General features: G+C 36.8%; 1 protein-coding gene across 1 annotated transcript; it reads right to left on the minus strand.

Annotated features, from left to right (window-relative positions):
* Nucleotides 1-472: 472 nt before the first annotated feature.
* On the minus strand, nt 473-18,375 carry LOC104232186 (flowering time control protein FY). Its single transcript, XM_009785320.2, has 19 exons — nt 18,049-18,375; nt 17,243-17,528; nt 16,365-16,456; nt 14,958-15,026; nt 14,039-14,143; nt 13,004-13,099; nt 12,839-12,921; nt 12,669-12,740; nt 12,408-12,505; nt 11,978-12,037; nt 11,820-11,880; nt 11,611-11,698; nt 10,412-10,475; nt 9,899-9,977; nt 8,762-8,851; nt 5,761-5,846; nt 4,978-5,474; nt 3,588-3,824; nt 473-781 (listed from the first exon to the last, which is right to left on the minus strand). Exons 2-19 carry the CDS (start codon nt 17,469-17,471, stop codon nt 665-667), a joined length of 2,223 nt encoding a protein of 740 aa, XP_009783622.1. The 5' UTR covers nt 17,472-17,528; nt 18,049-18,375; the 3' UTR covers nt 473-664.
* Nucleotides 18,376-25,749: the final 7,374 nt, after the last annotated feature.

Below are 25,749 nucleotides of genomic sequence, written 5' to 3' on the forward strand. Positions count from 1 at the left end.
CATACAAGCTATTCAGAAGATACTATTTGCAATTTCAGATCAGTTGAAAGCCTTGAAATTTTCTGAGTAAGAAGACTTTAAAGAAGTATATGAGTTTTGATAATTACTAATACCATATTTGTGAAAAGGCAGTTTGATTTGAATTATTTTATACAACTTAATAACGACTCAACGAGTATGCTCAACATAACCTGAAAAGAATGTCTGGGCAGCTGAATGAAATATTGAAAGACGCTATGTATAATGTATGTCATGTCAAAGTTCTTTATAGACTGAAAGAAGCTCTCGGAGTATCTTTCCCACACTTTTAACAACACTGTATCGTGCTTCAAAAGATTGCTTGGCAGTACCTTTGTACATGTATATTTATCATATATTTATATATGTTGACGGAATTTTATTTTTTTTGGGCAGGTAATGATTAACAGAGAATACTAAAGTGTGAAAATGTTAACCCAAGCATCACAAAGAATTTGTAAAGTTAAAGTGCTCAAAATATTTCACCGAATTAAAAATTCAGTAAATTATCTAAAAATACATCTAAGAAAATACAGAGATGCAGTCTAATAGTCTCAAATGAAATTCAAACTAGTGCAGAGAAGATATTTTCAACAGACAACTTGAACAAAGCTCGTTACACTCGAAAGAGCCTATAAACAATGGCCTATTGATGTCCTTGATTATGTGGAGGCGGCCCCGGTGGCAATGGCGGAGGCATTCCAGATTGAAGACCGAAGTTTGACTGCATGTGCATTCCAGGTGTATTTGGATTTCCGGATTGCTGGAAAGAGAAAAAAGAAAAATAAAGGAAATGACATGTAACTGGAGAATTCATCAAATCAAACAGCCCAAAAAGCAAATTTTCAAGTTTCAAAAGTCAACAAATATTTCACATTAGAGTCGGTTAAAACATATACGCAGCTAAGAGACAGAAAATAAATTATCCCACAGGTTAAGTACTAACAAGTAGTACCAAGAAAAAAGAGAGAATTTATGCAGGATAGAAGCTCATCAAAGTACACATTAATCCTCCTCAGGTTTCAACATTTCACATGCACAATAGGATACATTCCTTCATATCATTATCTTTGTTGGCTTTTGAGCAGTGTATCGGGAGATAGGGTGAGAAAAACAAGCAAAGAAACAGCTGGTTTGAAGAGAAAAATGGGTAGACCTCGAGTTTCAGGTCTCAGTATGGACAATCTTATGAATTGAGTTCTAGCAGGAAGAGCGAAATTATTTAAAGAAGTGTCGTTAACTGCTGGGCTTCCCCGGTAAATACATTCTACAGTAAAGTCTTTTCACTTTACAGGATAGTTTGAGCAGGCTATATATATTTATTCATAATCTAGAAATCCCAAAGGGCCAGCTGGGGCAAGGCCGAAACTTGGTGCACAGTGGACCCTCCCCTCTACCCTTCTCCACTTAATTATCAGGCTTTTATTCGTGGCATAATTCGAACTCGTGAGTCTAATCATACAGCACGCGCTGCACTCTTACTACTAGCCCAAAGCACTGTGGGCAGTTTGAATAGGCACCTCACTAAAATAACCTTCTCTCTCCCAGTTTTAGTTGACAGAGATGGTCATGCGAAAGCCACAATGGTTTTACACATCTGGTCTGAAGGTCTTAAACCAGACAGCCACTCCAAATGATAGTTGAAGTCTCCCCACCAAAAAGAATATAACATCGCCTACCCCCAAGCCCTCTCCACTGCCCCGGTCCACCCCCCCTAAAAATAGAAGAAACAAATCAAAACTCTGTCTACCAGATTAAATTAATTGAGTAAAAATCGTAGAAAAGTAGGGCAATCCGCATTCATGCTCAGAAAATGACCTTGAAAGAACTTTTTAAAAGGTAAAATAATTTCAATAAGAAGAGTACCACAGAGGTGGTGAAAAGTACAAAAGATGGTGCAAGAAGCATGATTACATCAGTAGCCATACAGTCCATAAGGTCGAAGATGAGCTAATTCATTATTCATCCACCCAACTATCTCACCAGAAGTATAAAAATGCCCTTAAAAAAATATACAGTTACTTAAATATGTGCATTTTAAACACCAAAGCTTCTCCCTCTTATGCATAACTATCCCAGTTTTGGCACAAAATTGAATAATTCGCAGCACCTTCTTAAAAAATACATTTTAACATTCCCAGCAATCGATCACAACTACAAGAAGAGCAAAATAACTATGAGAAGATGTTATCTTCAGCAAATTCAGTCAGACCCATTCTTATTACTCCATTATGTGCCGCTTGCGCAAGCCCACAGGCAGTGGCGGATCCATGATTCTGAGCAAGGGGTTCAACATTTTAAAGAAGTGAACAGTAGAATATTTCGTCAAATGAGTTCATCAAAAAAATTTAAATCCACACCTAAACTACACTACCGTTAAAAATGTAACTAAAAATATGTTGGATCAAAACTAATGCGGAAGTATGTTGTTTTGAAGGAATCTTTTTCAAAAGAAAAAAGTAAAATGCATTTTTAGGAATAAAAAGCAAAAAAAAAAAGGTCATAATATAATAAACAAAAAATGAACTAAAGATGATTGCAGAAATAACTAATAAATAAATAATCCTAACTAAAAGTATTAAAACAGTATACTTGATGTGGAAGATGTTCAGATACAAATTTTCAACCAAAACATAACAAAGCACCAACTATTTTTTCCTATTACTAATACACACACAAAAAGAAAAATATATGGGTTACTATTGGGTTGTGTCAAGGGAATTCAACATATAATATATACACATAAAAAAATTATTTTTGACCTTTAATTTTTTTACAATAGCCAGGTTAAAACCTACACGAGTTACTGTGTGCTTAAGTTGACTGTAGGCAGACACCAACAAAAACCCCGTGCAAAATAGTAGAAAGAAAAATTCCTGCACTGTGGGAATCAAACATGCAACCTTATAGAAAACTTGAACCCCCTTGACCACTGAGCTAAGATTTTGGCTTGTGCCAGCAGATGCAAGTCATGCAACATATAATACATAGCCATGAAAACAAATTTAACACTATATATACAGTATAATTTTCCGGCAAAGGGGGTTCGTTCCAACCCCCTTCCGCCCGCCTAGATCCGACCATGCCGACAGGTATAGATACCTAACTTTTTTACGGCAAAGAATATTTCATATCACCCAGAACTCCTCCCGCATTTGATATGCTGGGCATCATAGTAGTATTACAAGTACCAGCACTAAATCATCTCCAAACACGACATCATTGACTTACTCTCACTAGGGTTACTTGTCTTATTCTCACTGGGGTTACTTGTCTTCACACCCAGCGGCCACCTTTAGTCCTTTTATAGAAATGGATATAAACTGCAGTTCCCTAGCATAAGTTGAAGTTGCAGTCTAGACTTCTTGTTTTGAGAATAGCTTAGGAAAGTACTGACAACAATTGCTAACAAGTTTTAGACTGTAAATATCTCTTGAATCCAGCTATCGACTACCCAACTTAAATCAACAATAAATAGGAAACCTAGGTAATAAATAGCTAATGATTAACTAAAAGGTTTGATACATCTGCACTCTTAGGTCTGTTAAAGCAATTTACATGCCACTCACCTGATAAGGATTATGTCCAGGCATGAGCGGCATTTTTCCAGCTTGTTGCCTGTTGAAGCCTCGTCCTGGTGGAAACATCTGATTACCTCCTGGGTTTTGAGGGCCTTGCATGTTTGGCAGTCCATTTGGCATTCCACCTGGAGGAACATTTCCCTGTGGTCCAGATCCAGAAGGCATGCCCACAAAATGACCTTGAGGCATTGGAGGAACCATCTGATTCATGTTACCTTGTATCCCCTGAAAATAAGAAGACAGCCAATCAGTGATGCTGAAATAACCTCTTGATCCTCTCGATGTATTTCCTTCAAGCAAATGCACTTCGTATCAATCAATCAAATATATGCCACAATTCCAAAGTAGTCGGAGTTGCTACCAATTCCGCTCTATTCAAGAAGAGACGAAGATGCTAGTGAAATTTGATCCCTGCAAATTGAAAAGTGTGAACCGTCTCGTGTAAAACTTTAGTAGTTAGAAAAATGACACATGTATTAATGTATCTTATGTCACTAAACCTTGCCCTCTCACATGCAACCCTGATTTTTTCCCCTCGAGCCAAGCACATGAAAATATTTGTAGATCGATGGCGGCAAGACTTGAGGACCCTCTGCCTTTTCTAATACCACATTGAACTGTGTGAACTGTCTAATTTAAAAGTTTAAACTCTCAGATAGGGGACACTTTTACTAATTTATTTTATATCTGCAACAGGTGCAAAGAAAAATTGTACCCATTTGGCTACAACTCCCATCTCAATACAAATGCATGACTAATGGCTCGGAAATTATTATGGCCTTAACCTAGAATATCAGTAAAATAAAGCTGGAATCCTATAAAAGATAATCTCTGTTTCATAACACTAATTTTATAATATCAAATTTTTATAAGCACTTCGCACAAAATGAATCTGGAAAATCTACACAAAATATCGAATTCTTTTTAGTTTCTGTGTGACCAATCACTAGTTCGCGCCGTGGAATTAGCCACTAACGCTTGCATTAGGGTAGGCTGTCTACATCACACCCCTGGGGGTGCGGCCCTTTCCCGACCCTGCGTGAATGCCGGATGCTTTGTGCACCAGGCTGCCCTTTGAATCTGGAAAATATACAGAGAAGAAGAGGCTTCTCACTAAAAGGGGGGAGTTCGAATGAAGATGAATTCAGAATCTATCAAGATAAGCAAACATAAATACAGAGATACCAATCAGAATGCATGTTACACGAAAAATACACTAAACGCTTATTTATTTCCATTTGATTAGAAAGAGCATTACACTTAAAGATGCACCAAGGAGGTGATGAATCAAGATATGCACGGCACATCTACAGGAAAAAAAGGGGAAGAAGATGCATCTGCAAATAGACACAAAGACGCACAGAAATATGATACATACCATTGGACCAGGGATAGGCATTGCTTGGATGGGTCCAGAACCTGGCATTGAAGACGGAAGGCCAGGCATGTTTACTTGTTGTAGTTGGTGTGGTGGCCGAGGCAAATGAGGATGTGGCATTAGAGGCATATGTGGAGGCTGTAGCTGTGGCAAATTGGATGGTTGCAAAGGATGAGAAGTCATTTGTTGAGGTAGTGACTGCGGGTGCTGAGCTTGCTGCATGTTTTGTTGATATGCTTGCTGCTGATTACCCGCAAGAAGAGATGGATGTGGACCAGGAGGAAGAGGGGGAGCTCCTATAGGCATTGAAACTGGCATGGAAGACTTATGTTCTCCTTGAGATGAATCAAGCGATAGTGGCAATGCAGCTCCAACTCCAGGTATTGTACCCTCAGTTCGTAACAAGCCAGAGGCAAATGCTCCAGGAGTTGATGGGGGCTCAGGACCTGGAAAATTACCAGGCATGCGACCAAGAACATTGTTTTGATCACCCAAACCTGAAATCAACCACAAAACCTGTGCTGAGGCTATTTAAGAAGTATACTTTGGTAGTTGAAAGTGATAGTCAAACTAAGAATATTAACTATGACTACAGAAAAAGAAAGATTATAATATTTCAAGAATTTCTTTAAAATCAAGCTGATTTTACCCCACTACTACAAAGCCCTATGCTCTCGAATCTCGATATATGTACAACAAACTGGTACACAATCTGAAGCACAATAAAACAGTAGCATAAAAAAATTAAAGATAACATTAACACGGACAGGAACTAGTAAAAACCTTGTTGTCCCAAATTGAATTTATCACGAGCTGGATCCCCAGGCCTATTTCTGCACCAGAACTTTGTTGTCTGATCATTGCTGCCACTGCATCAGCAACAAGACCGATTAGCTGCTTAGGCTACTTCAGTAAGATGTTTTATTGTTGGTGGAGATGCAGAATACTATATAATGGAGAAGCTTAAGGACCTCCTTAGTTCTAACGAGAATGATAAAGGAAAGAACACAGCAAGAAAAGCTTGAAACAGCCACTGAAAGACAGTGACATGCAATTCGGCATACACGTAGATAGAGGAAGGGAGAAAATATAACTCCACTGGAGGGAGGTTCTGCAAGATTTAAATAAATATAAACATGATCAGGCCTAAAAAGCTAAATACAAGTAAGCACACATAAAGCTACCTGCCCAAGAAAGGTTGATACAAAATCTAAATGAGATAGTTCACTTAGGAGAATCTATTAACCTCTACGATAATAATGAAATATTTTTTCAACAAATGTGATATCAATAGTCAATAATGCACTTTCATATCAGAATTCAACATCGATTCTGTACTAGAAAAATGGTGTACAATACAAACCACGACTTCACCCTTTAACAAGAAAAAGAAAACGTTCAGTTATTCTCAATTCATGTTGCACTTAAGATAACCTTTCCCTACTCTTTTAGTTTATATTTTTCTTTGAGACTGAGGCAGAAACAGGGTGACATGGGGGGGGGGGGGGGCTGCTCTGGAAAGAAGACCTTTACCGTATGAAATAATTGCTACTTTGGATATATGATAAATTTTACTCAATAAAATGACATTAGATAAACCAATATACATATCTTACCACCTTTTCTAACATCTTCCAACAAAACTATTTTCAGCGTAACTATAAGTGCCTCAAATTTGACACACTATAATAAAAGGGCAGAATGGCCTAATTGCCCCTTAAACTTGCACCAATTTTAAAAGGCCGGTTTATCAACTCTCGACTTTCCCATTTTAACACCTCAGCTCAATAAAACTACACATAATAAACCCCTTCTTCAGAGCGTGTAGCTCAATTGCCAGACATGAAGTACAGGTCATATGCTTAGACCATTATACTTGACATTTGTCATTTGTGAGTCCTGTTTTGCAAAAATTAAGTTATCAAAATTTTAATTTCTTCTTTGTTAATTTCCTTCACTATTTCTTCTACCCCTTTCACCTATACACAGTAAACCATGCCACCACTGGAAACGACCTTTCACCTCTAATCTCAATTCTCAGCCAGCATCGCGAAATAAAAAATCTCAGCCACCACAAGACTAATCTCAGCTACAAATAGGAAAATCCAACCTTTTAGTACTAATAGTAGTTAATAAAATAGAGAGAATACAACCACTATAAACCCATTGAGATTTGCTATCAAAGTACTGTTCCTTAAAACAACAAAAGCATCCAACTTGCAGTGATTCAAGCAGAGGGAATTCAAGAACTTGGATCCATTAATGTTCAAGAGAAAGAGAAAGCGAGAATACCCAAAATAAATTAAGAAGAGGAAGGACTGAAACATAGGAATTTTCCAGCCAAAACTCGACAATTTTCCGGTCTGAGATGGATACAGAAATGAGAGAGGGGACTTGATGTGAGAGAGAATTGACAGAGAAATTTCCGGACAAACCTCGTTATTTTTCTTTGTTGCCTGGGTTTTATAGAGGAGTTTTGTTAGCGGTAGTAGTGAGTGGCGTTAATATCATTGGTGATGGAACGAGAAGAAAAGGGGTGGGGGGAAGATAGGAGTTGGAGAGAGAAAAAATTGGGTGAGGTTGGGGGCGGATGAGAATGGGGAAGGGAAAAGAAACATAAACAGGTGAGGGGTAGGGGAGAGGGCAAGTTTTTTCTTTTCTTTTTATTTTCTTATCTTTTCTTGCTATGTATAATTTTTTCCCCTAATTTTAACCTTTTTAAAATAAAAAATATCACACTCACGCTCCTTTTAATTCTGAATTGCACGCACTTTAGCCACACCATCTGGACCAATGCCACATAAGCATATTCAACAGTAAGAGGCGTTTATTTATATGCAATCGATTGGCTTGAGGTGTCAAATGGAAGAATCAGGAGTTGATATGCCGGCTTTAAAATACGGTGCAAGTTTAGGGGCCATTAAACCATTTTGCCTAATATAAGCTATTCCTAATTGTACATATGCTTGATAAGTTCCCTAGATGGGAGTTAAAGCCAAGATACACGAGAGCAAAAGGAAGTTACTACATAAGCGAAGGCCATAGTCGAACACACAACTAAATTACATACACACAACCAATATAACTTCAGACTTATATCTGCATCAGAGTCACCTTGTTGGAAACATGAAATTAATGGAGAAAGAAAGTTGAGAGCCCGCACAAACACTTAAGAACTACAACAGCAGAAGCCGTCATCCCCACAGCCTCTGACCGATAAACTTCTTAGTGCGGATAAAAGACAAAGTCAGATGTACAACTATAATTACTCACAAACACGTGGTCTATCCACAGTAAAAGGACAATTCAAAACTAATAGACATTAGGTGGAAAGAACAAGCATAGTATAAGATTACAAGTAGCTTATCAGAGATGAAAAGAGAAAATAAAACAGAATTTAAAGAACCTCTTCTATAAGAAAACGAAAAAAGAGCAAAATTTCGGGAATGCTTCCGTTTTTTACAGGAGCATAGAATTGCAGGGTAAAATATAACATGTTCTCGAAATCAGCTTCAGCTTATTTTTGTCATAGTAAGAAGCAGATTCAGCACCATAGGTCCAAGCAACACTAACACAAAAAACTTCAAAACAATATCCAGTAACAACCACAATGGATCGACCAGATGTCTAAATATGCAAGGCATAGAAGAAAAGCACACCAGTTTATGAGAAGAATTCTAACAATTAGCATTTTAGAAAATTGTTTTGTTCAAGTGGAGACAAGTACAAACGTAATAAACGGCACTTAACAACAGAGCTGCCGTTTAAGAAAATGCAGTATAACCTGCAAAGGAGATAGCCAATGGGGTGCCATGCAAGATCCCAAACACCAGTTTCATGTGCATTTGTAATTTCAACTTGAGGAGCTTCATGCCTGTGGGTAGAGCATCAAAAAGCCAAGAGAGACAAAATTATTAGAAGCTATCTGAATCACTGATAATAGGGGGAAATGGTGGGATCAGAATAATAAAAGTTAATTGTCTTCATGGGTTCATATTATAAGTGAGAAATCACATTCCAAACTATCTCATCACATGTTTGGTTGAGGTTGACAGACTAAGTAGCCCAGATGGCTCATTTATTCCCCACATTTTACAGAAACTGCAGGATGATCCTGCACTGACTCAATACTGGGTAGAAAGAATTTTTTGATTTGAAGCGAAAGAAGCCTGTTTATTCAATAAAAATCGAGCAACATTCATATGACAAAAAATATGCAAGTCCATCTCTTATGGGAATAGCAAATAAAAAGGATTTGAGTGAAGGGAGATGATTCTTCCCAGAGCGCACAAGTTCGGGACACAGATCTGACACTTTCCGAGGAGAAAGGAAAACAAGAGAATAACCATTCTACCAACTTCACATAGAACAACCATGCATGTCGATTTTTTGGTTTTTATAAGTTATGACAGCTCGATGAAGTAAAGATACACATGCTAAGAGGAGCAATTGAAAGAGAAAACTAGGTTCCCTATCTTATCTCCGATGTCCACTTCTTTTTGCCAAGAATAACAGAGAATTTTTCATCTCATAAGTTTCCTTGACTAGTCTAGGCTATTAGCAATAACATTCATTCTGAATCGTCATTTGTCATTCTTCCCAACTTGAAATCCAGCCAAAAAGTGCGAGGAGTACCAAACTTCAGTTTTATTAAATGGTGCCAAAAGTGCACAAAGAAAAGGTTAATGTTATGGCACAGCAATTAGTAACACTTCCTCTGATCTATAGCTATCCTGTCACTTCATCAAATAAAAACTGTCATTCCAATGGCGCACAGTTGACAGAAGTAAAAAATATCAAGATTAATGTTCTAAACCAGGTCATATAACGATATTTTGAACGCACAAGAGATGCCCAAAAACTAAAGGAGCCAGCACAACTAATTTATAGATGATAGTGAAAGAATTTTCAAGGAACTTACCCCACAAGCCAATGAAATATTGAACCATCAAAGCTTCCGCTAACGAAATACTCTTCATGAAACGGATGCCAGGCCAATGCTGTCACAGTTACATGAAAATAAACAGGCAATTAGCAAGTATCACAAACAGTTGAAAGTCGACCATGGAAGCATGGTGGAGGAACAAGACAATAAGTGGAACAATAAGAGTGATTATTATCTGAAGGGACAAAATAAAGAAGCACAAAGATTTCTGCATGACATAGATAGTAGGAAAAACTAAACGCGATTAACAACCCAGATTTTTATCCAGAAAAAACAATTCAGCAACTATCCCCAATTATATTATTTGCTTTTAGTCGACGTGATCTAAAATTTCTTTTTCTAATAATACCTTGGTGAAATTTACTGAATAATACCAGCATACTAACTACAAATTTTTCATCCGAGTCCATAACCTGGTCGCTACTTGACATGCTCGTGCTGTAAGCATGGCATAAGATATATACACATAAACAAAAAGGTAATTCTTACATGTCACATCCTTCTGATGTCCCCGGAATGATTCAAGCTCCTTCATAGCCCTTATGTCATAAAGCTGAAATGAAACAGAATGTTACGACGACAAAATACAATCCCTTGCACACATTGACATGATAATAATCTACACCATTTGCAGGTTTTCTCGTTAGCACGTGATTAACATTCATATGAATGTCAGCTTTGTTCTTCCTTCCTAACCAAATAAGAAAATGACTACTGCGGCCAGAACCAGAGAAGTAATAAGTAGCAATACACTTGCTGTGAAGAAGTAGTTGCAGCTAAAAACTAAGCTAGAAATGCTAGTTGGTTGCTGCCGACACTCTAAAAAGAAATTTTAGCAAGCCTTCTCAAATCCCAAAGTTACAGATTTAAAGAAACTGACTGAACACTGCTAAAAATCACACGACCCTAAAACTTCAAATACCTCAGAGCACAACTCAATAGAAGGAAAAAAAAAACAAAATAAACATTTCAACTGAAATCAGCAACTTCAGGTTGATGCTTATTCTTGTGGCAAGACTCTTACCAGTAAGTGAAACCTAACAAAATCAAGATTTAGGGGGGAGAAAATGAGATTTGATTTGTAATCTTAAAATGAGAAACAAAGAGTAAAACTTTTCGAGATCAACTACGACTCAAATATAGTGCTGCAAAGTCTTTTTTTTTTTCAGGGACAATCTGGAATGAGAGGGATAGGAGACCCTCAATGGTTGACCCATCATATCATCCGAAGAAACAGAAAATACCAAAAAGCTCAAATTCATAGATAATAACATTGATTATTGGCATTGACATAATAGGAATATTTAGTCTATTAAGGAGGATTCCCCAAATACCTGAAATAGAGATAATCATAGAAAATGTGAAATATTTGACAGGATCCATTTCGGGAACGTAGAATGTAAGAGAAATTCAAATGTGAGACTGAAGTAGCTATACATACAAATCTATTTATGGAACAAGTATATGCTTAATACTTTTGTCAATTGCCATGCAATTTCAGAATAATGAATTTGTGAAACAAAGTTTGAGATATATGCTCATGAGCAACCAATTTATACCACACATCATTGCGTGCAAATCAGAAAAAAAGATCTATATCATTCACAAACCAGCCATTAAAATATCTCATCGTAATTGCTTTAACTGCATTAGCACCTCCTGGGAAAGGAAGAAATGGAACAACCTACCTTGATAATTTGATCTTTGGAAGCAGTAAGGACCCAGTTACCGTTTTGATTCCACTTTACACACAGAACAGTATTCTTATGCCCGTGACTGCAAACAGAACACAGCATCCATGTTATTGCTAAAAAATTATAGCTCTTCTTTTTTATGAAGTCCCAAGTGGATAGAAATAGTAACATTGCAGATTTAAGGAGAGCAGTTTTTGACTGACAATGACGAAAGCTCCTTCCCTGACTTGGCATCCCAAAGTTTAACAAGATTATCTTTTCCACCTGCAAGCAGGACAAAACAATGAATCATAGAGCGACTGTAAGTCAGTAACTGCTCAGAACAGTTCCAAAGAAAAGAAGAGAAGTAAAATGCATATACCTGAGACTAATAGAGACTTTGTAGGGTGCCAATCAACACTCTTCACATCCCAACCATGGCCTGCCTGAGTTCAAGTGACATGAGGAACTATTCTTAGGCCACTCACGCTTAAGTTAACTGGTACATAAGTAAGTGTTGATGGCAAAATTGAAGAGTTATTGCTAGTGCATTCTTTGGAACAAAATTTCCCATTAATAGTAAACTTTTACCAGAACACATGTTTAAACATGTCATAACAGTGATTACAGAAGCAAGAAGTAATGGAAGGCAGAGCGCCATCTGACAGGTAAAAGCATTACAGCAGTATGCATGTTATTATTATTTAGAAAACCAAAAATGTCGCTTTAGCATAGTATCACTGATACGCAGTCAACCATCACTTTCAGCTTGAATCTGCAATCTTTTTAATAAACAGCTTGAGGGACATTACCAGATAATGAGCGCTCTTCTTGGCACCTTGCAAAGTCCCATACTTTAACAGTTGTGTCATCAGAACAGGAGCAGAATTTTAAATCTGTACTACAGAAGCTGTTCAAAAAAGATAAGACTTAGCAAGCCACCTAACATCATATATACCCTAAAAATACATTTACTGATGCAAATGTGTTGATAGAGAAAACTAAAAAGTAATTAAACCCCAAGTTATACATAAAATCTTTTAAAACCAAGTCACATCATTTAGAATAATTACCTTAATCCCCGTACTGATTCTTTATGTGCATTCTTATTGGCTTTGACATTATTCATATTGGTTTGCCAATACCTGCCACATGATACAGACGCAAATTCACAGAAGGGAAAGAAAAACACAACATAGATACTGACAGTGTGAAATGCAGATTGTTCCAAGCATTTATTTACTTTATTGTGCCCCCATCATCACCAGTGACCATCCAGTTATCATTGTGGCTCCATATCATTGACCTAACTGCTTGATCATGAGCCTGCACATGAAACATGTTACATTGTCCATCCAATTCGGTTGTCACGTACTAACATCTGAAATTCACAACCCCAGATTCATACCTGAAGTATCATTTCAAAGTTAAACGACTGCCCATTCCAGAGTGTGAATTCACCACTATGAGATCCAGTAATGAGGCGCCGCCCACTAGGAGTCCACTTTATGTGATTCAAGAGAAAATGTTTGAATAAGAGAATAAAAATTTAGAAGAAGAAATGCACAGAGGGTGTGACACAACCGAGAGAGAGAGAGAGAGAGAGAGAGAGAGACTCGGAAAACTTTAGTTCTACATCTTGTGTCATAATGCTAGCTGGATCTGCTTTAATTCTATTAACAGTTGCTTTAGAGTGATAATGGCATAAAAGCGGCCCCAAGAGGCTATTAGAATTCAAACTACAACATGTGACAAGATAAATCCTTCCATGTTTTTTTATCCATTTACTTCCCAGAGAGTTGCTTGTCAGAATAAACCAAATACAAAGAGCTCTACCAAGATAAGAAACTAGTACTTCCCAGTGAAAAACAAAATCATCCCAAAAAGAGTTGGATAGCACAAATCATGTTTCAAGGATCCCGATTCATGCAATTAATCAAGGCCTTGGAACTACGTGAATATTTCAGACACTTGATGCTTTGAAGAAAAAACCATGATTGAACGATTTTACTAATAAATATTACTCCCTCCATTCCATTTTACTATGGCGGTGTTTGATTCGACATGCAGTTTAATATGTTTATTTGACTTATATATTAGCGAAGGAGGAACAGAGTATTTACAAGTAATGTTGGAAAAGCCAGTTTGATAGAAAGATATTAACATCAAAATTTAAACTTTGATAAATTTAACAAGTTTGAATTCTGAACAGTTTTGAGAGTTGTATAGAAATGGAACAGTGTCAAACATTTTGGACGTCGTAAAAAGGAGAAAGTGTCACATTAATAGGGACGGGAGGAGTATCAAGTAGCTCATGGGCATATGTAGATAGGTGCATGCGTGCTGCTGGATATAGTAATTCAATTGCCAACACGGAACCAAAGATATACACAACAAAAGTACAAACGAATGATAGAGGGCCAAAAAGAATCCTTCAACTCACCGCAACACAATTGATTGAACAACGGTTTTTATTTAGAGATGTATGAACAAATTTAGCAGCAAAACTTGTGGAGGGATTATCCAAATAGGCAACTGCTGGCAATACCTGCACCCATGAACAAACAAAAAATCATAATTAAAAGAAATAAATTAGAAGAACATGTAATCTTGCTTATTTTTTTTATATTTGTGCAACCAGAAACACATTTTCAGGAATTTCTGTAGAACCATTAGCATTTATTTTGCTGGTTTCAGGAGAATAGCTGTAATAGTATGTTCAGCGGTAGGAGACTTCAAACTTCTAATTATATGTGGAATACACAAATTATCTTTAAGTGTTAGTTTGGTACTTTTTTGGAAATCTAAGTTGCAAACTTAACAATTAACTTTGTCCACTAGGTGGTACTAGAATCTTCTTGAGTTCTTGGAGTCTATAACTAGCATTATATGCAGGTAAAACTGAACTATGATCACCTTCCTAGACTACAAGTATGTTATGGTTAACTTTCCTCAAGATTGCCTGATTACAATTCTTCAAACTTTCCTCAGATAAGGGAAATGTTCTCCAAAGACATGCTATTCTCATGGCACATGCTCTTTTTATTTCAAAAACAATGTTTGTGAATACAGAATAACAAGTTTGAATAATTTAACATAAGCATATTGAAACCTACAAAACTTTAGCCAATTTCTTTGGCTCCTGCTACTTTAATGGCAGTTCACTATAGCTTTGGGGTAGAATTTTGCACAAACCAAGAACTGAAGGACTATATAGTTGGGGTGGTTTTCTCTTTTTACTTCTCACCCAGGAAAAGTTTATCATAGATATCATCAGTAATGGAAGATCACAACATATAATCATACAAACTAAAGTAAATTATGCAGAATCAAAGACCAAATTGTAAGTGGAGCAAACTGACATCAACTGCTGCTGCTGGACTAGGTTGTAACACTGTCCTATCCCTCGAGTCGCGCTGCCACATGCGGATCTGCAGGAAAGCAATGGTTCTTAACTTTGGACCAGATAACCTTAGAAGTTGAAGAATATTATGAGTACCATTGCCAAGTTGTCGAGCCCACAGAAAAGACCAAAACTGGAGTTATTAATGGACAAAATAATCAAGACGAGTTTGGTTTCTCATTCTCATTTTTCTACCTCTTTTTGAGAGAAAATTTTTTTTAGAAGAATTTCTCTTCTTTTTAATTCCTGCTCTCACTTCTTTTCCTATTTTTAAGATACAAGATCTAATTACCTAGAGCTATTGCAACCAAAGAGTGCAGCAACTTATAATATATCAGAACATAAAGCTCATACAGGTGCTAGCTACTGCAAATTAGAACCATGTAATTGGTTCTTGTGGAGCTGGAACTAGGAAAGAGGTTGGAGTCCTTCAAAAAATATGTGGCATTTCAGCTTCTGGAAAGATAATTAGCGCAAAGCTCTATAATGTCCCTGAGTGTATGATTAATACTAGTACTAGACAAATAAACCACTCTACATGCTATATTTACTGCTACTTGAGAACTAGTACTAACGAAACACTATACATCCCATCCTCTTTCTACTCTAACCATTGGAAGAGCAATGTATGATAAGTATTGTAGTACTACGTATCTTCCTTTCAAAATTTATACAATCATATCGCCGGAGTTCCATAGAACCTAACACATAGAAACTCATGCCATAGAATCAATGTGATACCAACAATGTGATATGGGATGATTGTTGTGTCTTTAAGGCCCAACATATCCCTGAGTTGAGCGTCATAGAGGATGTTAAGATAGATATGTGATCATACAAGAAATGGACAGGATTCAAGATGATCACATTCAAAGGAAAGTGCAAATAGGAATAAAATAAGAGAAGGAAAGCTCCATCTCAAAAAAACAGGAATAAAATAAGAGAAGGTCGCATCAAGTGCATCAACCCATAGGTGCAACACCTACGATGATTGAACTTGTTAAAATAGAACGAGGTAGACCTAAAATCATAATCTCTTGGAATCAATATGAAATTAACTAAGCACATAACATAATGGAAGCAAATCATCCATATAGTCAATAGCAACAAGACTAAAATTGATTACAAAGAATCTTGCTAACTTTTCGTAATTGTGACTGGACAACAGCTCGTGGTTCTATCCCCTTGAAAGAAAGAAAAGAGGAAATGAGCCTGCACTTGCCGTAATTCCGTATTGTTACAGGACAACAGCTAATGAATCTAACCCCGCGCTAATTTATATAGTAGTACTATATAGAAGAACATTTACTGCACCACATTCCATAAGAAGGTCTCTGGATAAAAGACCACATTCAACAGTTATTACCTGCATATATCTTAAAACTGTACTAGTGTAATCAACTGCTCTTCTTTGACCAATTTTTCTCATTCTCTTTGCAGCAAAACTGTCAGCATGAGCTGCAAATATAAGGAAAAGAATAAAAAATTAGTACCCATCAGAATTCAGTCCAGTAATGTCTCATCAAAGCAAAAGTAAGTCCCTAAGAACCAAGGTAACATTCATCCTCTCTTCAACTATTATCAAAAAGAGGATTCGACCTACACTTACCCAAACAATAAGAAATGGCAGGTCCTATGTGGATTTGATCATATGAGACAATCATAGCCTCATAGTTGTTATCAGTCGTTTTGTGGGTAAGATTTGAAAAGGACATCAAAATTTGCTGCTGAATCAGATAACAAGAAACAGAGAAGTGATGAGGAAATTGCCTATTAACCTTCTTACTGCTTCCAACATTCTGCCTTTATCTTGCTTCTCTTACAAAGTGAAAATGATAATTGGTATAATGGTTCAACGTGATCTGTGAGTTGAAAATTTTCTTTCTTCTCCAACTAGATAGAAACTATATCAAATAACAACTAAAGAGGTTGTTCCCAAAGAACACTAAACATTAGTCTCTCCCTTTGTCCCTTTCAAATTACTTCCAATTTACAAATTTCTGTTTCTACCCCTTAAAGATTTTTATTTTCAGATTAATCAATTACACAATGGCATTTTGGTAACTGGTCAAATAAATAAAAGAAAAAAGAAAACTTGTTGTAGTTCTTTTTTCCAACGGTAAATTAAGTTCATAACAACAAGATTCCAAATACGTCCTGCCAGTCGTACGCTATGCTAAAAAACATGTCAATTCAAATATGAGAAGTAAAAGAGCAGATGAAACATTGGTAAACAAGACATACCATCATAAGAAGGATGAGGAGTAGGTCCAGGTGGCTGAGCATTAAGAGTAGTGGAGGATGCAGATGGCTGCCGCATCATGGGAGGTGGACCTGGTGGAGGTTGAGGACCCCTTGGAAACTCTCCAAAATGTGGAGGATGTTGTTGCTGGTGTTGGTGCTGGAATTGTTGCGGTGGCATCGGCTGGTGCTGCTGATGCTGATGTTGATGAGGATCACCACTCGTCATCATAGTTGAGGACAGAGGTGGATCCAAGATTTAGACTTAATGGGTTCACGATTCAGAGTTCTAGAACAGTGACCTCAAGTTAATACACAATAATAACCAGACTGAGCAACAGGTATCAACATTCAATACATATTTCAAATTTCAAAAGTTAACAATCAGCTAAACACAAAAACATATATATAAACATCACCATTACATTTGGCCTCAATGACTTCTCCTGTTTGAAAACAATCAATGATCGCATTATTAGGTACACACAAAACGCAACAAGCTCGTTATTCAAGTTTCTTAATAGAAAAGACCAGTGTCTAACTTTTCTTCTTAACGCGCTGAATGGCTCAGGCCACTCCTCCTATGAAAAATACCCCATAGAGAGCTTACACTCCACATCCAATTGAGGAGCTTACATTCTAAATTTATATTTTTGAATATCAACTTTCAACCAAAATAAATTAAGGAAAGCAGCGCTGGTATCAAATCATATAATAATGAGAGACTGAAATTCTTAGAAATATTATGCCAATGTAAATTCTTAGAACATAGTTTGACTGAAGGATAACGACTGAAGGAGCTAGTGTACCAGTTTACAGGAACGAGAATAAACCAGCAACAACGAACTTGGAACTCCGGCAGAGAAGGCCCGTCGGTGAGTGGTACGGTGACTGGCGGGAGGAATTAGCGGCAACTAAAATCAAAAGCTTCCTTTCAAAGTTAAAACCCTAATTTTCTCAATCCTTGGAGGAAACATACGTTTGAAAAGGGACGTTCTTTTCGTTTTGTTTCGCTCAAATTTTTGGATTTTGGAAAGAGAGAAAAAAAACTCAGTTACTTGAGACCAGAAGGAGTAGCGGAGCAGCAGCTGGATAGGTTTGGTGATGAAGAGGGAAGAACACTTTTTCTGGGCTCATTTTGAAATAAACTTGATATTGGACTAATTTGTGGAATCCATCTGAAATCTTAAGGCCCACACCCGATTATTACAAGGCAATCTGCCATTTTACAAGGTATTTGAGCCAACTTTTAGAAGAAGAAAAAAAGTTTTGAATAGAAACAAATGCAATTTTTAAGAATAAAAAAATAAATTTTCTTTAAAAATACTTTTTGAAAAGTATTTTCGAGAAAAATACTTAAAAATATTTTTTAAAAGCTTGGTCGAGCATTAATTGCTGCTCAAAAATTCATTTACAATTATATTTTTTCTAATTCCAGTTCAGTTAAATTTCAATTTATATCTTATTTGGCCTTCTCAAATTCTCTTTTGGACCAAAAAGGGAGTCACCTCTAGGCGGGTGATTTACACAAATAGGATATTTTTGTGCTTGTATTTAAATTTTGTCCTTACTTTCGACATTTAACAGATTTTTTTTTTAAGTGTAATAAAAGAATTTTGGACTAAAATATCTTTAAGCTTGGCTATCTTCTTATTCAAAGGTGGTGCCTTTTTCTTCCGAATCTTCTCCCTCCTTCGAGCGTCAATCATCACAATAGTCTTCCACTTTTGATCAAGCACTAATATCAAATCAATTGAGAAATTGTATTTATTAGTTGGGCTCTTGTAACTTGTGAAGTTGGCGAAGAAAGTTTTTTCTCCTTTCTTCTTCATTTTTCCAACTAATTTCATATCTTTCTGAAGCTATTTTATTTGGAAGTAGTTTTTAAATTGCATAAATGTTTTGGCATTCAACTTTTTTTTGTTACTGGTATGAAAATAAATATATATTGAGGTAGCGTACTCCCTCTTACTGTTAGAGAAGCATGGCATATCATCGTCTAAATTATTTTGTCTATGCTACTTGTTGCTGAACAAAGAATAATTCAATCTATACAGTCAACATGGATCAAAGCAAAATTTTGATGCCTACACTTGTCTTATTCTGATAGAAGCACTTCTCATTTGTCTAGTTGGATTAAGCCTATAACCAATCTTGGCAGCTAGTCAAAGTTGGTAACAAGAAGCTATTGTTGACGAGTGTGACTGAGTGACGCTAGTCTATCTTCTGCTTTTTTTCCTCGCTTTAGCAATGTTGGACTGTCAGAGTTGTAGGAATATATACCACAGCAGAAGCAATAACAGAATCTTATTCACGTGTAATCTAAACAACTAGCACGTATGGAGATTTTAGGATTACCTCTTGAAGCGTAAACACAACAAATCTATGTCGTTCTCCAGTTCCTCAGTTGAAAACACACCAGCAGATTTCCACAGTCTTCTACTGTGTTACCCAAACAATAACCGAAAATAGAGAATTTTGGGTGGGCAAAATTCTAGTAGAAACCGCAGTCAGAATCATGTCAAAAAACGTCCAGCCCTTATATCCATATATATAGCTGCGTTTTTTAGGTCAAAACCGTTTTCAAAACCTGTTAGGTTTCCTTCTCCCACTAAGGGACGGTTTCCACGTTTTCTTTCCCACTAAGTAACAGTTTCCACTATTTTCTATTATTTAGGCACAGTAGGGACCACAGAATTTAATTAACAAGGCTTCCTATTATGATATTAATTTCGAAATTCTGAAACTAATTTCCATCATAATAAATTACGAATTATTCCACTAAAAATTCGTAATTGCACTCCTTAGTTCAATTTCGAAATTCTTCCATAAAACCTTATTTAACTCCTCATGTTAAGATTCAGATACTAATCAATCAAATTAAATTACTGACTATTTAATTTATTGATTACTTCCTTTAGACTTACACTTAACTTATTTCATGTGTCGGATACAAAATCTACCGGCCGGGTTTACACATGAAAACTTATAAGCTTTCATAAAGGAGTATCATCAATCCCAAAATCGAGACATAGATTCCATCAACTAATTATTACTTCGCCAATGTATATCATTGTTATCCAATTTACCAGGCTTATTGACTCGCGAAAGAATCTCACCTTTTAATAAATCAAAACAACAAGTGACATACACAGCTAATAATAATTATATCAGGATTAAGAGTATAAGTACATTAAATGGACTAGAGAAATTATTTTATAAAGTCAGTATAAAATACTCATCTCTACTTGATCCGTTCAATACATACAAAATGTACTAGCACAAGAAGTTGGAATTAAACCATTCCCATAATCAAGATAAATTATATTTAATCTTGTGCTACAATCATTCCGATGATTTGTCCAATTCCATCATTAGATTGTGAACATTAACTTTTATGTCTTACAAGAACCGATGATTTAATCTTCCGTGTATAAGCTAAACTCTATACACTAAATCATCTACTATGTAAGCAATGGACGCACAAACCAACACATGATCTATTTAAAATGAAACTTTATTGAATTTAAACAAGTAAATAAATAATTGTTCATAAAGAATACTATAACAATACGCATGGCTTATAGTATATTCTAACAATCTCCCACTTAGACTAATAACCATGCGTCTACAATTTTGACACCCATTCCTTCTACATGCTTATCAAAAGTCTTCTGTGGTAAGCTCTTAGTAAACGGATCTGCCAAGTTGTTCTCTGACGCAATCTTGGTGACCACTACATCCCCTCTCTGCACTATATCACGAATTAAATGATATTTACGCTCAATGTGCTTTGCCCTCTTATGGCTTCGTGGCTCCTTTGAATTTGCAACCGCACCACTATTATCACAGTAAAGCGTAATTGGCGCTTGAATCGAAGGAACCACACCCAACTCTCTCAGGAAGTTACCGAGCCAAACTGCCTCTTTGGCTGCCTCAGAGGCTGCCACATATTCGGCTTCCATGGTGGAATCAGCAACACAAGTTTGCTTGATACTCCTCCAACTTATGGCTCCACCTCCAAGAGTAAACACATTACCTGAGGTAGACTTTCTAGAATCTCTGTCTGATTGGAAATCCGAATCAGTATACCCAATAGGTACCAGGTCATCCGATTGGTAGATCAACATGTAATCCCTAGTCCTTTTCAGGTACTTGATTATATGTTTAACCGCCGTCCAATGCTCTCTGCTTATGACATTCTGGAAAATCTCAAAGAAATGTTCGAAGATCAGAATCGTGCGGCTAAGCAGACTGCCATGAAAGCCCTTCTGAATACCAAAATGGTTGAAGGTTCATCGGTCAGGGACCATGTTCTGAAGATGATGAGTCTTCTGAATGAACTGGAGGTCCTTGGAGCTAACATTGATAAGGACACGCAGGTTGAAATGATCCTGCAGACTTTGCCTGACAGTTTTCAGCAATTTCGCCTGAATTATAACATGAACAAAATGGATTTGTCCCTTGCGAAATTGTTGAATGAGCTGCAGTCGGCAGAGACTATTATCAAGTCTCAAGCTCCTCCCGTGGTATTGAATTTTGAGGCAGGTTCTTCTTCTAAGCCGAGAGGCGGGCAAAAAAAGAAAAAGGCTCAAAAACCCTCTGTTGGTGGCGCGACTGCTGGTGTGAAAAAGGCTAAGGGCAAGTGTTATCACTACAAGCAGCCCGGGTATCATAAGAAGCAGTGTCCAACTTATCTGGCCAAGCTGAAAAATAAACTAGGTGATTTACATCTACTTGTCGTTGAAACATTTTTAGGACTCTTCCTTTCTATAATCTGTTTAATTTCCTCCACAATTTGTATCATCCTATATGAAGTAATAACCCATCCATTAGCACTAGTTGCAAGAATTATTGAATTTGCCTCTTCAATAATGTTGCTCCTGCCATATATTTCACATTGTCGCAATCCGATGAGCATGGACTTACTCTCAGCCTAGTTGCTAGCCCATGGTCTAAGAAATAAGGAGTAAAGCAGAATGAAATTCGCCATTGACATCCCTTGTTATTCCTTTGTCTCCACAATTGTCCCCCTTGACAGCTCTCATACGTGTTCAACTTATAATAGTATGAATGTGGCTTGGTCCATCTCATTATCTTATAGGACCTGTGATTCATTGGAAGCTCTACTAGGTATTGCATATGTTTTTATGAGTATTACAAATATAGCTTGCCAAATATTTGCTCTACTAATCAAAAGAGTGTTTAGGATATCAGTATCATTGATTTGTGTAATGATAGAGGCTTAGAGCTATACCTTACCACACATTTTGACCTCCATAATTCTCATGTGATAATGAAAGGTATCTTGACTATATAGGAGGATATTGTGTTAACTTTTTGTGGCTCCACTATTGCAGTAGTATTCGCCCCTAATATCTATCCAGATTTGATACCAAACAAACCAGCAATCTTGTTTAAATGGCTTGGTCAAAGCTACTAGAGCCAAATAGATTATCAACAGTTCAGAAGTAGGAGGAGAGCAACAATGACATCTAATCAACAGTTCAGAAGTAGGAGGAGAGCAACAATGACATCTAACCACCAGGTTATAAACAAATTTGACACATTTTCTTATTTGTCGGTATTATATTGTGAATCGCCCTCCAAGTTATAAATATCATCTTGAATGGTATTTGTTTATGTCAAATTTTAGAGTGCACTAAGGACTATTCTTTCTTCTATCCCGAAAGAGCCACTATCATTTGATGTCTGGATCACTTTATCTGATACTCGTGGCATGAGTTGAATACTTTGCTGCAAGACCTCATCTTTAACAGAGTTTGGTATATCTATGTCCAAGGACTCCATTTTTCAATATTCACTTTTATAGAAATTAGTTAGAGACGCATCTTTTGGTATTGATCTTCCCCTAGGTGTCTTATTAAAGCACCCTTTCCTGCCCGGTTGTCATACCAAAAAGATAGAGTCTCATCTATAGGTATTCATACTATTCTCATTTTCTGCCTCTAACTTAATCTTGTAAAATATTTTTAAGTGATGTAATTACCTTGTGTGCCATTAAGTAACTGGGAGGTGTGCTCGTCTACCATACTTTGCTATCATGAAGTCCCTCTATATGAGTAACACTTTCAGATATTCCACCAAGATTTAATTGTGAAAGCCTTATATGTGTCATGTATCTTCTAAATTGGGGCTCCACCTTCTTGGTATGGGTAACATAGGAACTCCCATAAGGTCTAACAATATCTCACATTTTCATTTGTTTCCCTCCAAAAGAAACTGATCAAGATCTTCTCTATATGATTTTGATACTCCTGTAGAAGAATGCATTGTTGACATCATATGAGTGGGGACGCCCTACAATACATACTTTATCAGAATTATTTTGCCCCTAGTGACAAGAAGATTGTCTTCCATCCTCTAATCTTGATTGGCACTTGTTAATTAGCTCCAACAAGTAAGCTATTTTTCGTCTTACAACAATAGTGGACAATCTAGATATTTAACTGGAAACTTTTTCGGTTGCATGCCAGTGTATTTCGTGACCTTGTCAATTAAATTAATAGACACTTATAGAACTAAAATCACATAACTCTTGGTTTTGTTCACTTTTTGCCCTGAGATTCTCTCATACTTGGCCAGTGTTCTCACTTTCATCTTCAAAGTTCTCCAATTTCCACTGATGTAAAGAAATATGTCATCTGTAAATGCTATGCGGTTGACATGCGGTCCATGTCTATTCATGTGAAAGCCAACATATCTTCTCCTTTGCCGGATCTCATTCATCATTATTGAAACCATATAAGGAAGAGATAATCGGTCTCTTTGTCGCAAACTATTTTGCGACTTGACAAAACCATGCTTTGCCCATTCACAATTAATGAATACCAGTTATTTGAGATATGTATGAATGTTAGATTAGATCAATCTTCTAACAATCTTCTCATTTCTTACACAGGTATGGCCATGTCATCCTATTATACGCCTTTGTTATACCAAGTTTCATTACAACATTGCCGATTTTCTGTGGGTTCTTTGTCTTTAATAATTTTCTGTGCTAGTAATATTCTTTTGGAGATCAACCGTTCTTATTGAACCTTGATTTATTGTGGGATATGTCTTTAGGAAGATTTCGAGTCGACCTTTCATTAAAGATCTTTTAAAAAAATTTATTTAGGACATTACACACACTGACTAGCCGAAGATTATTTAGTTGATGTGGGAAATTCACTTTTATAATTGATAACTAGGGATTCTAACTTATTTTATGCTCTTTTTTGCTTAGGTTTTGGATTAAAAGTGCGTACAAGTATTCCCGAAAGCTAACTTATTATGCTTGTTTGCATTGTTTGGTCAAAAAGAGACAAGAAAGTCAAAACCAGCTCATAAAGGAGTGAAACCTGCACAAGTTCAAAGTTGAGTCAAAAGGGTACTGACAACAAAGAAATAGACGCAGAGGGTCCACCGCTGAGGCGGTCTTGATTATGCTCTCAGCGGTGGCAGGGTTCAGAGAGTTGTATTTTGGGCTTAACAAGTTACCACTGCCCGTGGTGAAATTGCGCGGCAGCGGTGTATCTGACGCGGTCGCGGTCAAGTTGTCGCCCTCAGCGGAATGAAGAATCAGAGACCATTAGTTGGGAGCTTAAATTGAAAGGCGCGTTCTGCAACCATATCTCACGGCCGCGGTTGAAGGAGTGCTGAGGTAGTTGTTTTTCCGCTCCCAGCGGACTCAAGTTTAGAACCAACTCAGAAGAGAAGAATTGCAGTCCGCGCTTGCTTTTGCGCGGCCGCGGTAGTCCAAGCGCTGAGGCGACTCATTTTTCGCCGTCAGCGGAACCTCCGTAGGGGCAATTTTATCCGGAAAATTTAGCTATGTATAAATAGTTCTTTTTCAGATTTTTAGGTCACCTGTTATTTTATAGAGCACATGAACAGCCGTTTTTAGCATTTTTGAGTAATTTTAGAACTTCTTTAGCAATTAATCTTAGATTTTAATCTTGTAATTACTTTCTATGGCTTATATTTCATCTCTATCTTTGATTTCTTCTTTGATTATGAGTAGCTAAAACCATTATCTGGGGTTATGACCCAACCTTAGTGTGGGTATTTAATGGGTCTTCAATTTTAGGGCTTAAATGTTTATGGGTTAATGATATTTAGCTTGATTTATTCTTTAATTGTTAAATTGGTGGTTGCAAATACTGATTTGTGCCTTTGTGACTTAGTCTCTTGTTGATAAAGAGAGACTAAGTCTAGGAAATTCAGGCTAACAAGGAATTGGGGTGCATTCAAGAGATTGATAGCCCCAATTAAAGGGTTAAACCTAGAGATAGTAATACCCGACTTGAGCCAATTTTGCTTGCATTGTGTAAACACCCATTTGGGCTTGAGAAAGCCAATTAGGGCAAAGTCACTCAAACTACCGAGAGGTATAGAGTGAGTAACTATGTGCAATGGTTATATCATGATCTCAATCATAACAAGTTTGCCCTAAGTTTTAGACCCCGTTAGATACCCACTAGGTGTAAGTCACTTCCCTAGTGCCT

Source organism: Nicotiana sylvestris, chromosome 8 (genome assembly GCF_000393655.2).
Source record: "Nicotiana sylvestris chromosome 8, ASM39365v2, whole genome shotgun sequence".
Classification (NCBI taxonomy): domain Eukaryota; kingdom Viridiplantae; phylum Streptophyta; class Magnoliopsida; order Solanales; family Solanaceae; genus Nicotiana; species Nicotiana sylvestris.

Coding starts and splice junctions, on each gene's coding strand:
- LOC104232186 (XM_009785320.2), bottom strand. CDS start 17,471: ATGATGACGAGTGGTGATCCTCATCAACATCAGCATCAGCAGCACCAG. Junction 16,457..17,242: donor TCCTCATCCTTCTTATGATG/GTATGTCTTGTT, acceptor TTATATTTGCAG/CTCATGCTGACAGTTTTGCT. Junction 15,027..16,364: donor CAGTTTTAAGATATATGCAG/GTAATAACTGTT, acceptor GCTTTCCTGCAG/ATCCGCATGTGGCAGCGCGA.